Below are 14,806 nucleotides of genomic sequence, written 5' to 3' on the forward strand. Positions count from 1 at the left end.
TCTCAGCCTCCACCCCCAACCCCAGCATGCCCACCTGTGCCTCTGTCACCCCCAGTCTGCCCATGCAGCCAGTCATGGGCCTCCCGCTCCATGCCACGAATTTTGTTTTCAAGTCCTAGGATTTCCACTTCATTATTCTTTTTCTTAAATTATTTTGATCTTTATTTATTTTTGAGAGACAGACAATGCAAGTGGGGGAAGTACAGAGACAGGGGGAAATACAGAATTTGAAGCAGGCTCCAGGCTCTGAGCTGTCAGCACAGAGCCTGACATGGGGCTCCAACTCATGAACTGTGAGATCATAACCTGAGCTGAAGTTGGACACTTAACTGAGTGAGCCACCTAAGTGCCCCTTAATCGCTTTTTAAATTACATATTTGAATTGTGTCCAAAAATTACAGATAAATAGGTAGATAGTAGATAGATAGATGGTGGAGAGATAGGTAGTTAGATGATGGATGATAAGTAAGTAGATGGACAGATGGATGGTTGGATATGTAGGTGGTTGGCTGGATAGTTAGGTAGCTGGATGGATGATGGATGGGTGATGAATGGATGAAATGGTTAAGTGGATGGATGATGGATGGATGGATGGTTAGGTAGCTGGATGGATGGATGGATGAATGGGTGATGGATGGATAGATAGGTAGGTGGGTGGATGGATGGATGGTTAGATAGCTGAATGGATAGATGGATGATGGATGGACAGATACATGATGGGGTGGATGGATGATACATGATTAGACAGGTGGGTGGGTAGATGGATGGATGAGTCCATCGGTCCATCAGTTGATGGATAAACAGGTGGAGACAGGCTCCAGAAGGTGGTGTACCTCCAGAGAGGGAGATTTTCTCCAGGGCAGACACTTAGGTCCTGGTGGGGCTGATCTGTCTCTGGTGCTGGTATTCCCACAACGTGGCCCTCTGGGGTCTCACCTGGAATCCCTTTTGGCAAGGGCCCCTCTTCCTGGGTGAGTGCTAGGAGCCCCCCCGTGAAACTGCCCAGACCCCTGCTTGTTCCATGGATTCCCGGCAGCGACCGCAGTCTTACCAGGCATTTGGCCCCCTTCCCCCAGCTGTGCGGTCCGAAATGCCTCAGGGGGAAGTTGTTCTCGGAATGTTTCCTCACTTGCTTCAAGGCCCAGCTGCCCAAGTAGCTCAGAGCCTCAATCTTTCTCTCTCCAATCAGTGGGACTTCCACAGCCCTGACCACGGGCTTCTGTCCAGGCTCTGTTCCACGTGCCCCAGACAGGTCTGTGGCCACAATGTGCGTCCCACCCTAATGCCATCCCCTTTCCGGAATCGAGTCATATGAGCAATGGGGAGTTTTTAAAAACTTTTTTATGCTTTTATTAACTCTCTCGTGTAATTTTTTAAACTTATTCTTTATATGTTTTTATTAGAGAAAGAGGGCGTTTACACAAGCAAGGGGTGGGGGGGGAGAGAGAGAGAGAGAGAGAGAGAGAGAATCTTAAGCAGGCTCCACACTCAGTGCAGAGCCCGATGTGAGTCTCAGTCCCACAACTGTGACCAAAGTTGGGACTCCCTAACCAACTGAGCCCTACGGGTGCCCCAAGTCACCCTGGTTCTAAAGGGGAGAGCAAAAGAAACTGTTTCTTACAATGTTATTTTATTGACCATGGTAGATTTTTCCAGTCCTTAAAGCTGGGTATTAAAAACAAAAAAACAAAAAAAAAAAAAACCAGGCAAGGTGGGCGCTTGGGTGGTTCAGTGGGTTAAGAGTCCAACTTTGACTCAGGTCATGATCTCAACAGCTTGTGAGTTTGAGCCCCACATCGAGCTCTGCATTGACAGTGTGGAGCCTGCTTGGGATATTCTCTCTCTCTCTCTCTCTCTCTCTGCCTCTCCTCTGCTTGCTCTTTCTCAGAACTAAACAGTAAAAGAAACAAGATTGTACAAATATCTAGAAATGATGGAGATGCTGGGCCAGAGGGCATTTTGTCCTTGAAAATGGATAAAACTCCACAGGGTGTGTGGCTTGGTGTTAAACTGCAGGTTTCGTGGCCCTCACCTTCTCACTCCCGGAGTGGCAGGGGCCAGGACAGGGTCAGCAGCCATCAGGGCTGTGCTCTCGGCCCAGGGTGTGGGCTCAGATACCAGCTGAGGGCAGATGGGGGCAAAGCGCCCACGGAACCTCAGCTACGGAGCCTGCGCTTCATGGAAAATATGTCTTATGTGGAGGGTCTGCTGCTGGTTTGCAGAGAAGGCCTTGTCTTTTCTTCCTTCCTTCCTCCCCTTCTTTCTTTTCTTTCTTTCTTTCTTTCTAAAAAATATTAATAAAAGAAAGAGAGAGAGAGAAGGGAGGGTCAGAGAGACAGGGAGACCCAGAATCTGAAGCAGCTCCAGGCTCCAAGCTGTCAGCACAGAGCCTGACGTGGGGCTCGAACTCACGAACTGTGAGAAGCAGGAAGTGGGGTGCGTGGAAGCGGGGGGGGGTTGTGGAAGCGGGGCGCTTGTTCCGTCCGCGTCCTGCATCTGGGGAGTGTGCCGAGCCAGAATGACGGGGGCTTGCTGGCGTCGGCCCTCCCTGCAGCCCTCCCTGCAGCAGGGATCTTCCAGAGCGACCCCGCCCCTTGTGGAAGAGCCAACAGGCCCGTAAGCGCGTCTCACTCCGGTTTTCTCGCTGCAGAACTTCGCGGCTGCCCTGAGCCCCCGCTGCGCGCTGCGGGGATGTCCGAGAGCCCCGTCGGGCCCAAAGCTGCGACGCCCCGGGCCGACATGCCGGCCGCACCCTCCTCCTTCCAGCGGGCATTCCCATCCAGCACCAGCTCCAGCAGCAGCCCTGGCCAGCGGCGCGACAGGTAAGGGGACGGGCCCTTGCGCTTGGAGGGGCCGGCCTTGCACACAGACGGAAGCCGTGGGAGGGGAGGGCGGTACAGCCACACACAGCTGCTCTGTGCGCGGAGAAGGATCGCTCTTCAGGTCGTCACAGATAGAAACTCAGAGAGCATCCTCCCCACTGGTGATGGGCCAAGCCCACCGGCAGGTGGCGCCTGGGGTCAGTGGCCAGTTAAGGACGGGCGTGTGTGACAGCATGCTCCGAGCTGAGCCTGGAGCGGGGGTGGGGGGCAGGGGCCGCCAGGGCTGTAGACTGGGCGGAGGGCTGGCGGTGCTCTTAGTGACAGGGCATTTGTCCCCGTGCTCGGGAAAGCACAGGGACACCTCCGGTGGATTGGGAGAGCAGGAGGGGCGCAGAGAGAGACACACGTCACGTGGGGGCAGCCCTCGAACCATCGCACACGCCCTGATCAGGAACGGTTTCTTAGCATTTCCCTAGAACACCTCACACCCCAGCTCACGTTTGATTCTGCCTCTTTCTTTTTTTTAATTTTTTAATGTTTGTTCATTTTTGAGAGAGAGAGACAGAACATGAGTGGGGGAAGGGCAGAGAGAGGGAGAGAGAGGGAATGCCAAGCAGGCTCCGCACTGTCAGCGCAGAGCCCCACGTGGGGCTTGAACTTCCGAACCGTGAGATCACGCCCTGAGCCGAATCAAGAGCCAGACATTTAACCGAGTCACCCAGGCTCCCTGTCCTTCCTCTTCAAACCACGGTGGGGGTCTCATCTGAGGACTTGGTGTGACAGCCAGGCCAGCGAGTGTGTGTGACTTGCTGGCTGAGTGCTGACTTTCTGTGTTTCTGAGCGGAGGGTAGTTTCTGGTCCTCTCTGTCCTGGGCTTTCCAGCTTCGGGAGGGTGACTCCTCGTAATCTTCCTGGGCTTCCTTAACTAGCTGGTTAGTGGAAACAGAGTCCGGGGTCCGGTTAGCCATCGGGGGAGGAGAAGAAGAAAACGGGCAGTGCAGTTTGTGCCTGGGGAAGCTGTTTTTCCGGACGCTGCACGTAGCGAACCGCATGGCCGACGGGCACACAGGGACACAGGGCTAGGAGGCTTCAGAGCAGGGAATGCGCCGTAGTCTTGGGCAGAAGGGCCTTGGCCGAGGGAGGAGGGAGGAGGCAGGGAAGGTGTGAGCATTGCAGGGGGCCAGAGCATGGCGGGGGGCAGCGAAGAGGGAGGGGAGAATCACGCGGCTGACTGCCCATGTGTTGGGGGACCCTTGCTGACGTCAGGGCACTTGCTAGAGGATTCTGATTGCTTTGTCTTCCCACCAGCCCTCCGTGTGCCCAGCTTCCGTGGCTGGACAGCAGCCCCAAAGCCTCGCTGGCCCTGCTGGGGGGCGGCCGGCCGGCGGGCAGTCTCCTCGGCCCCGACGGCCCTGGCCGGCCCCCCCTGCCGCCCGCCGAGCTTCAGGCCTCTCTCCACAACCACGAGCTGGCCCTGGCGGAGCCACCTGATGCTCTGGGCCCCCTGAGCGGCCCAGCCTTCCTGGGCTTCAGTGCCGCCCCCGGGGGAAGCGGCCATGCGCCTGGGGATGACCCCGGCGCCTTGCTGGCCCATTCCCACGGAGCACCCCAGGCCCCCGGCGCCCCGCGGACGGCAGCAGCGGCTGGTGACAACGGCTTCCTGTCCTCCGGCTTTCTCACGGCCACGCCTGGACACAGCGGCCATCACAGCCCGCTGAGCCTACCCGGGCAGCCGCCCCTCCCCGAGAAGAAGCGTGCCTCGGAGGGAGACCGGTCTGTGGGCTCGGCCTCCCCTTCCTCCAGTGGCTTCTCCAGCCCCCACAGCGGCAGTTCCGTGAGCATCCCATTCCCCAGCATCCTCCCGGACTTCCCCAGGGCGGTGGAGCCAGCGGCGCCCAGCACAGGTAGGCGCCTCCGCCGGCGGAAACCCCGTGTGTGCTCGCTCAGCGAGGTGGGGGGGGGCCCCAAGAGCGGAGCCCAGAGCCGTTTAGCGGCGTCTCTGTCCCCTTGCCCACCCACGGTGGGTTCTCTTTCTCCCGCCACCGGGCATTCTTATTCTTCGAAAATACTTTCCTTTCTGTTTTTTTTTTTTTTTTTTTTTTTAAAGTTTATTTATTTTGAGAGAGAGCGAGATGACAGGGAGGGGCAGAGAGAGTAGGAGAGAATCCCAAGCAGGCTCCGCGCTGTCAGCACAGAGCCCAACGCAGGGCTCGAACTCATGAACTGTGAGATCATGACTTGAGCTGAAACCAAGAGTTGGACGCTTCACTGAAGCCCCCCCAGGCGCCCCTCCCCTTCTGTTTTCAATGCAGTGAGTTCATTTGAAATTTTACTGAAATACCTCAGGAATGAGGTAGTGACCTGATTAAGCAGCCCCCAGCCTCTCCGTCCGCCTCTGTCCTGCTGCCCGGTGCTGCCGTGTTGCACCGAGTCTGTGCCGGTCAGGAACCCCGTCCCCAGCTGGCGCCCACCTAGTTACAGAGAGCACTCTTTCCCTGGGACTCCCCATCGCCCCGCGCTGGACTTTGAACGCTTGGATCCGTGAGACATGAGCTGTTGCCATAAAATCTCCGTAGTTACCGGTTTTATGTTCTGTTTTGCAGATAATGCAGGTGATAAGCATGTGTCCGTGAACTTTGTCCAAGACACATCCAAATTCTGGTACAAGGCGGATATCTCCCGAGAGCAAGGTGTGTGGGCCAGAGGGGACCCAGATTGGGAACGTCCCTAGGTCATGGCCTTGGGCAAGGCCTGCGCTTTGTCACCTGCCTCTGCAGAAAACGCACCTCTAGGTTTTTATGGCAGAAATTTGGTGTTAATGAGGGAGCTGGGCAGATGCGAGCGCTGGCCGTGAGCATGGCAGCATGCCCGTGTGCTTTCCGGTGGCTTCCGCCGGCCGCAGCCCATGGCCGTTGGCAATGGTCCCTGTGGATTGTCACGGGCAGATGTTCCCTGTGTCCCCGTCCAGGCCGCGAGCCTCGGGGGAGAGAGGAAGGGCAGAAGTGTCCCCATTATGCTTCCCTCTGTACCTGTGGTTGTCCACACCGGAAAGACAACAGCTTCTTCCCGAAAGACACAGGAGAGGTGTCCAGGAGGGGCGTGGCCAGCTGGGGAAGGGGTGGGGTCAGCCCTCATCCTGACGCAGCCTGGGCGGGGTCGCAGGGTGAGGGATGTGGCTGCATGTACAGTGTCTGAGCTGAATCCCGGAGGCCGCTGGTGGGGGTGAGTGGGGCTGAGCGGGGACAGCATGCCTTGAGCAGGGAGGAGGGGTGGGGGGCAGGTCCTCACGCAGCCTCATATGAGGGACAGTTCCTGCACAGAGTCCTCAGGCCTCATCCTGTAGCTGAGTTCTCAAAACTGCCTGGAGGGAAACAGTTAAGAGGCTAGAAAACGGCGCTGCTCAACTTTCTCATTGGAATTCCTGTATTCAGTTAAGTGGATCATAAACACGGCAGGAATGTGCCTTTCTTCCCACGGGCTCAACGAGCCTATTGTCACGTTCCGGGGGGAGCCCGCAGCCGGGGGAGACCTCTGAGTCCCTGAATTGGCCTTTGTGGCTGATCCGCGTAGCCATGCGCCATGTTCTTGTTCCCTCCCTGCTCGTGGCGCAAGAGCTGCCATGATGGAGGCCGCGAATCCCCGTGGGACTGTCTGAGAGGGACCTGTCAAGCACTGTGTTCTAGAAGATTCTGTGCAGACTTCCTCTTCTGCTGGTGCAGCCTTCAGCCTGGGGCAGTGGGCTGGGTGGGCTTCCTGAACAGCCGGGCCCTGCCTCGGAAGGTTCTGGAAAGGTCTGGTGCCTGGTAGGCATGCAGGGGCATCCTTCTCTGCCACACGTGTGCAAGTATTTCCCTGCTGGGACTTCTCCTCGAAAGAGCTCATGTGTGCACTGGGCGTGGAGATTCCCAGTCGAGCCATATGGAGCACAGTGTTCTCCATTTCCTGTCTTTTGTGTAGAGGTCATGCCCTCCCACTAGCGTTCCTTGGGCTCCCGTCTTCTGCAAATGGCAGAGAGCTGCCTGTGGGTTTGGTTTGGTCTGTGTTTTGACTCTGGTGATGTGCCCTTTAGGGAACGAGATGGGTCATGTACTCTCGAGGTGCCCTGGGTGATTTCTCAGGATTTTTCTCTAACCTGCACGGAAAAGTACCACAGGGGGAGGAATGAGATACAGCTGTTCTGGCAGCATGCGCCGGCCCTGGGCCCTCCGCTGCCCCCCACTGCCCCCCACCCACTTCCGAGGGGAGCATGAGGTCCATGCCGGGTGGGGCCGCGCCGTTGCGCCCAGGATGTGTCCTGGCCATTCTGTTTCAGAGCAGGGTCTGACTTTGTCCTCAAGCCCCGCTACCGCCCTCCACAGGGCAGGCTGGCCGCCCCACTGCCCATGAGGCTGTGCCTCCTCTGTCCGCCACCGCGAGGGAAGATTGAGGCATTCAAAGGGAAAGAAAACGCCCCGTGGGGTGGATCACACTTGGAAATATTATTCTCTAAGTGATCACGTTCTCCTGCTTCCACAAAGCACCGCATGGTCAGTCCCCGGGTGCAGAAACCTGTCTCAAGCAGAAGCCGGCCGGTGTTGGTGGTTGGGTCCTGGTGCCCCAGCTCGCCCGCCTCCCCTGCAGCCCCCAGCCCGTGTAGACAGCCAGGCAGCAGGGGCGAAGGCACCCTCCCAGGGCCAAGCCAAACCTGAGCGGAGGGAGGGGTTCTATCTGTAAGCTGCGGTCACTGGCCACATGCCCCCCAGCCTCAGGGAGGGCAGCCCAGCTATCAGCCCTGACTGATGATGGCCATGTGGGTGGGGGGCTCCCAGCCCCATCCAGGCTGCCACGGAGCCACCAGATGGAGGGCCACCTATGGCCACGTGTTAGCCATCCCCTGCAGAGAATCTTGGGATTTGCATGAAATCTTCAGTGCCTTCTGGAGCCCGTCCTTTTCTGTCTTTAGAAAATGTAATGCGAGCTTCTGTCGTGTGTGGGAAGCACACGCTCTAAAGTCTCTAAGAAAAATTCCACCCGGGGAGAGGGCATCAGGCGGGGCTCTGGCAGGGATGGGAGACTGCCTTGCGCCTCTTCCTGCGCCGCCACGTCGTGTGATGGGGCCCTGGGCCGGGCACCTCCGCTGGGGCTGGTCTCCTGGGGACCCTCAATGGGGACTTACACCTCACAGAAGCCGTGATGTGACGGCGTCCTGTGGTCCAGGCGAGCTCAAGGACCACGAGCGGCACCTTTGTGAGCCAGCGTTTGTGGGAGGTTCTGCGTCCGTGGCAGTCAGGCCCTCCTCGAAAACTGTGCATCATCACAGAGCCCTCCACCCAGAAGGACGCGGGCCTGCTCCCCCGGACCCCTTTTGCAAAGGCCGTGAGCAGAGGCGGTTCACTGCCCCAACTGCAGACAGGCGCGGGGGCCCCGGCAGACACGTGTGTCTCTGCTTCCCTCCGCAGCCATCGCCATGCTGAAGGACAAGGAACCCGGGTCGTTCATCGTCAGGGACAGCCACTCCTTCCGAGGAGCCTACGGCCTGGCCATGAAGGTGGCCACGCCCCCGCCCTCCGTCCTGCAGCTGAACAAGAAAGGTAGGGACGGGGGTGGGGGGGTGGGGGGGGTGTGGATCGTCGGGTGAGGTAACCCTCATGGAGGGCGTGTGCCTCACATTTCCGCCACAGAGACAATACACAGCTCTCACAGCCGCGCCCAGCTTTCCTCCTGTCTGTTTCCCCACCTCAGTGCAGTCCTCGTTCAGGCAGGGACCCTAATTACTTGTGAGTTTTATTTCTTTGCTGCTTGGAGTAGTGATATGTTCCTTGGCTCAGCCACCGGAACGACAGAAGCTGCCTCGCTGCGGCCCCCGGGCCCCGTTCCCCACTGGGAACCTCGATGCCTTCCTGTGTCTTCTTCCCGCCTGTCCATCCAGTGCGTGGAAACACGCGCTTTTCCTTCCCTCTCGCGTGAGGGCTGTGTGCTGCGTACGCGGTTCTGGGCCCACGCTCGCAGAGCCGTCCGCGGGGCGGAGAGTGCTGCTGGGTCGGCCTGCAGTCCTGGCACGGCCTCTCCCTGGCCCGAAGAACTGCGTACGGCCATGCTCTCGTCTTCCACGGAGTCTCTGGGACCCTTTTAGTCGTGAACGCAACCGCGTGCCGAGGAGTCCGCGACGCCTCCTCGATGGGCACACGCTGTCGTGAGGTGAACACCGTGTTCCCACGACCCAGGAGACGAACTTGGGGGCCCCTGCACGCCCCTCCTGTGCATCAGAGTCTGCCGTCCCGGGATTTTGGGGGTACTCCGGCAGCCCAGAGGGGGCTCTGCGAGGCCCTTGGTGCTGGCCCTGTGGGGACCAGCTGTCCCCGCCCCGCCGTTTCCCCAAAAGTCCCCGTGTCTGTGTGCTGGAGGAGGGGCCTGGAAACTGGGCTGTGTCAGTGCCCGGGGACCTTCTTCGTGTCCCTGCTTCTCAGTGACCAGAGGAGGGACCGTTTCACTTCAGAATGTCAACAAGTTCATACCGATAGAGTTCCATTAGGGAGTCACGTGTCCTTTCACTCCCTCCCTGGTGACACGCCCAGTTGCCACCTGTCTCTTCCTCCGTGTCCTGACGCACATGATTCAGATCACCCAGGGAGGCCTCCTGAGTATGAGGTCGAGTTAAAGCTTTTTTATAAAACCACCAAAATAGGGGCACCTGGGTGGCTTAGTCAGTTAAGCGTCCGACTTTCGCTTAGGTCATGATCTCGCGGTTCGTGGGTTCGAGCCCCGCTTCGGGCTCTGTGCTGACTCCCAGCTCAGAGCCTGGAGCCTGTTTCAGAGTCTGTATCTCCCTCTCTCTCTGACCCTCCCCTGCTCACGCTGTCTCTCTCTCTCTCTCCTAGAAATAAATAAAAATATTAAAAAATATGTTTAAAACACGATGGAAGAATAAGCCCAAATATATTAGTTTAAAAATATTTTTTTAACATTTATTTATTTTTGAGAGACAGAGAGAGACAGAGCATNAAAAAAAAAAAAACCAAAAACTACCAAACTAGGAATCCCTGAACGTCAAAATTGTGCCAGCTCTGGACCTGGTAGGAGAAAACTAACATGTATTTTGTGACTTGCTTTCGCTCTTATTATAAGATTCATTGTTTTCTTTTTTTGTTTTATTTTATTTAATTTAATTTTTTGTTTTAGAGAGAGAGAGAGCGCAAGCAGGGGAGGGGCAGAAGGAGAGAGAGAGTCCCAAGCAGACTCCACGCTCAGCGCTGAGTCCGACTTGGGGCTCTATCTCACGAACTGTGAGATCGTGACCTGAGCCAAGATCAAAAGTCAGCCGCTCAACCGACTGAGCCTCCCAGGTGCCCCAAGATTTATTGTTTCTACTTGTAAGACTGCCCATTTCTGTTGCTGGCTTTTGTCACTGACAGCTTTTCAGGATGTGAACAGGGGCCCCACCTCAGACACCTTGTGGGCACGGCTCCAGACCTTTCCATAGAGCCCATATCGCAATAATGCGCATCCAGTAAGCTCTTTGGACTCCCAGTGCATGTAAAAGTCACCTCTACTCTGCTGTGGGCTCTTATGTGTGCAGTAGCCTTGAGACTAAAAAAACAACATTCAGTCCCTTAATGAAAAAATACTTCGTTGTTAAAAAAGCTAACCGCCACCTAAGCTTTCAGCTTGGCATAATCACTGATCACGAATCGCTGTAACAAACGCGATAATAATGAAAAGTTTGAGGTATTGCAAGAATGCCAAAACTGGCTCAGACACAAAGTCAGCAAATGGCGCGATAGACTCCCTTCACACATGGTAACCACAAACCGTCAGTTTTTGAAGAGCACAACATCAGGGACGTGCAGTAAGGCGCGAGGCAGTAAATCGAGGCAGCGTCCCCTCTGCCTCACCGGGAACCAGGCTAGAGCCCATGCTACACTCGCCTTCCATGCCCAGGACCCCAGAGGGTTTATGGAAACCCGTGGGCAAAGGCTCTGCTCACGGCATCCAGGAGAAGCTGGCCTCAGAGCTGTGCCTGCAGGGACGTGAGGTTTGGCGGTCAGGGCATCCAGCCTCAGGTGTGGCCGAGGGGGTTGTGGGAACCCCGGGTGTCCGTCTGGGCACAGGTAGGCAGGGGTGCACGTGACTCAGCGCAGACCCCGGGTCTGGATAGTGGCATCTGGAAGCGAGGCAGGAGGAGGCTTCCTGCAGATCATGTACAACAGCTCTGCCTTGAGGGCGCCTGGGTGGCTCAGTCGGTTGAGTGTTCGACTTCCGCTCAGGTCATGATCTCACGGTTCGTGGGTTTGAGCTCCCACGTCGGGCTCTTTGCTGACAGCTGGGAGCCTGAAGCCTGCTTCGGATACTGTCTCTCTCTCTGCCCCTCCCCTGTTCACACTCTGTCTCAAAAATAAACTAAAAATAGGGGCACCTGGGTGGCTTAGTCGGTTAAGAGTCCGACTTTCGCTTAGGTCATGATCTCGCAGTTCGTGGGTTCGAGCCCCGCGTCGGGCTCTGTGCTGACTGCCAGCTCAGAGCCTGGAGCCTGTTTCAGTCTGTGACTCCCTCTCTCTCTGACCCTCCGCTGCTCACGCTGTCTCTCTCTCTCCTAGCAATAAATAAAACATTTAAAAAAAAAAAATAAATAAACTAAAAATAAATAAGTAAAATAGAAGGAAGAGCTCAGCCTTGAGGAGCTCCCGAAGCCGCGTGTGTCCCCAGCAGTCCTGGACCAGGACAGGACCACTGGTGTCTGTGGAGACGGGTCCCAGTATGAGGCGGGGGCGGGGCGGCGACTGCCAGCTCAGTGGAAACTTCTGGCCAACGTCTCCCCTGCATGGAGGACGCTGGGAGTGTGTTCTCACCTCCAAGTGTGCATCCACCACGCAGGCTGACTTAGACTTAGCCCAAGGTGCAGGTGACAAAGCAGGACACAGCACAGCATGTCACCGACATCTGCTGGCTCCCTGTCCTCGCCCAGCCCTGGTCCTAGGATGAATTTGGGAGGAAAGAGCCCACCGTGCCAGGATCCCACCTGTGGTTCCTGGGGACCACACGGTGACAGACGTCCTGCAGGACAGATCTGTTGTCCAGGTGGCTGGCCGGCTGTCTGTCCCACAAGGCACTTGTCACCAGGGCTGTCTGTCCCCTTCAGTGCGGAAGGCGCGGGGTCCTTTCCCTCCCACGGGTGAGGAGGTGCCATGCTCTTCTCCACCTGCGTTTACCGCAGCCTTTCCGGGAGTCTGGCCGTTTCCCTCCCTGCTGGGGACACCAGTGTTCTGTGCAGCCGCAGTGATGGGGGGCTTCCTTCCCGAGGTCTGTTAGGCAGCTCCTGGCTCAGTCATGCCCACAAGGCCGGCTCCTCCCGCTCTCCTCGGTGGCTCACTCTACCCCCTTGCGTCCCGATCCGTCTCCTGTCCCCTTGTCCGGAAGGCAGGAAGGCACCAGACGCCATGTTCCTGCTCGCAGCTGCTGACTCGTTCCCCTGCCTGCAGAATGTCTGTGGGTCTCTCCCCAGCACCCTGTGCCTCCGGGCAGTCCCCTGGGGGCTCCGGGCTCGTCCCCAGCACAGCCCACCCACGGCCGATGTTCTGTCCCCTCTTCACCCTCCTGGGCTCCTGTTTTTCAATTCTCTCCTCTTCCTTTTAAATCCCTTCCCACAGTGGGAGATCTGGCCAACGAGCTCGTGCGGCACTTTCTGATCGAGTGTACCCCGAAGGGAGTGCGGTTGAAAGGCTGCCCCAACGAACCCTATTTTGGTAAGTGGCCCAGGGGGCACAGTCCCCGTTTTGGCCCATGCGGTGCGTGGCCCCCTGCACCCCGAGAGGCGGGCCGTCACCCCGAGGGTGCCTCGCTCCCTTAGAGTCTCTGGAATAAACCGGGACTGGAAACGCTCTGAAAGCCTCTCCAAACCAAACGGATGGGAAGCAGGTTCAAGGCTGGAGTGCGGATGTCCACAGGTAGCGCTCTGGTGGGCACGCAGGCACAAAAGCATGGGCCGGGTCAGAGCCCAAGCGTGGCCCCGTCCCCGGGGCACACAGAGAGGTGAGGACCCCCAGCATCAAGCCCCGTGTCCCTGCCAGACCAGACGCCCACCCTCGTGGGCTTGGGAAGATGCCCAGACGTGCGTGCAGACTTAGTCCTAGCCCTCAGAAGCACTGGCAGGGGCCACGGAGGTGGCCTCAGGCTCGGCAGAGGCCGCCTTACTCTTTCTGAATTGGTGACTCTGTGGGCTGGGAGTCATTTGCAGTTTCTTTATCTACTCTTAGCTTTTTCTTTTTTTACTGTTTTATTTTAATTTTGAGAGCAAGACAGAGTATGAGCTGGGAAGGGGCAGAGAGAGAGGGAGACACAGATTCGGAAGCAGGCTGCAGGCTCTGAGCTATCAGCACAGAGCCCAATGCGAGGCTCAAACTTACGAACCGTGAGATCATGACCTGAGCCGAAGTCAGACGCTTAACCGACTGAGTCCGCCAGGCGCCCCTACCTCTTAGCTGTTAAGTTGGGCTTGTGAGTTTATTGCCGTTCTGTGCAAAACCCCACAATAATGGTTGCTAAAAATATAAAGGGCTCCCCATCCAGGGCGGCCTCTTTCCAGCGGGTAAATTGGCTGAGCGATGCGCTAACTCTCATCTGTTCATCTGTTCGCAGGGAGCCTGACAGCTTTGGTGTGCCAGCATTCCATCACGCCCTTGGCCTTGCCCTGCAAGCTGCTCATTCCAGACAGAGGTACGCTGGCGGGCCCCGGTGCTGCCCTGGCCGTGTGTGTGGGCGCATGTGCGCACGTGTTGGGCACAGCGGTGCCGGGTCCGTGAAGAGCCCCCAAGGGATACCGGCCCAGAGTGTGCTCTGTGGGTACACCCTAAACATGGAGCGCTTGTAGTGCACCCGGGCCCGCAGACGTGAAGCCGCCCTCAGCTACGTGGTCACATTATGGGCTTTGTGAACAGCCTCTCTGGATGTAAAACGCCTGCCCCGAGCGACCTCCGAGGCCATTTGCACTGATGTTTATGATTTTACAGAATCAGGAAGATGTTGATATCTTTCATCTTAGACGACCGAGTGTCCTGTTTGCCTTAGTGACTGGTTGACGGGCTCTGTTGTTAGGGAGCGAAGCCCCTGCCTCAACGGTGGGGTCGCCGTATTTTCCAGCTCCCTGGGGAGGCAGGGCAAATTCCGCGGAACGTTACTATGTTCCATGATGATGAATTTACAATTCGGGAGGTGCGGTTTACCTTTGAAATCGTGGGTGCACGCCGATGCAGAGGCGAGGAAGATGCCTTGCTGGTCTGGGTCGCCACACTCCTGCCCAGAACTTGGTGCTGCCTTCTGGGGGTGGGGCCGTGGTCCCCAGGAGACACTCCCGGGTCCCAGGCACACACGTTACCACCCGGGAACCCCGTCGAGTGCGACTACACTGTGAAGACCCTGCCCCGAGAGCCAGGCTCACTTCTGCCTCCTCCTGCTCCTTCCCGCAGACCCGCTGGACGAAATAGCCGAGAGTTCTCCCCAGACTGCGGCCAACTCCGCCGCCGAGCTGCTCAAGCAAGGGGCAGGTCAGTCGCTGGCTCCCGGGGCGGGAGGGGGGTCAGGGACATGGCCTCCATTGTCATCTTGGGTCTGCGGGTGTCCTTTCCCAGCCAGGTGCGAGAAGGAGCGTGCTTTTCTGGGGGCCACCCCGGGACAGAGTGGGCACCGAGTGTGGGGACAGGACCAGGACTCTCTGGGCCACAGATGTCCCACCGCAAATGAGCCGAGATGGTAGGAGAGAGTCCAGGGCCATGTTTCATCTGGGGCGATGGACTGTGGGGTCGTGCCTCCAGCTACAAATGTACGAGCGCTGGCCGTATGGTGTCACCCATGCTGCCCCAGCCCAGGGTGACAGAGCCCTGGACGCTGGGCTCACCTGCACACTTTTTTTTTTAACTAATAGACTTCATTCCTTAGAGCACTTTAATTTCACGCTAACATTGAAAGGAAGGTATGGAGATTTCCCATGCACCCCCCCCCCCCGCATCCCCCCC

At 57.5% G+C, this 14,806-nt stretch overlaps 1 protein-coding gene across 5 annotated transcripts in view; it reads left to right on the forward strand.

The window, feature by feature from the left end:
- TNS3 (tensin 3) overlaps nt 1-14,806 on the forward strand; it is a 197,954-nt gene that overhangs the window by 169,939 nt on the left and 13,209 nt on the right. For all 5 annotated transcript variants that reach the window (XM_039242960.1, XM_039242962.1, XM_039242961.1 and 2 more), the window contains 7 exons: nt 2,651-2,822; nt 4,131-4,726; nt 5,426-5,512; nt 8,261-8,392; nt 12,446-12,541; nt 13,434-13,511; nt 14,261-14,338. In XM_039242960.1, coding sequence (XP_039098891.1) covers nt 2,651-2,822; nt 4,131-4,726; nt 5,426-5,512; nt 8,261-8,392; nt 12,446-12,541; nt 13,434-13,511; nt 14,261-14,338 — 1,239 coding nt within the window. The remainder of the gene's footprint in view (nt 1-2,650; nt 2,823-4,130; nt 4,727-5,425; nt 5,513-8,260; nt 8,393-12,445; nt 12,542-13,433; nt 13,512-14,260; nt 14,339-14,806) is intronic.

This window comes from Hyaena hyaena, unplaced genomic scaffold (genome assembly GCF_003009895.1).
Source record: "Hyaena hyaena isolate Hyena2069 unplaced genomic scaffold, ASM300989v1 scaffold_218, whole genome shotgun sequence".
NCBI lineage: Eukaryota > Metazoa > Chordata > Mammalia > Carnivora > Hyaenidae > Hyaena > Hyaena hyaena.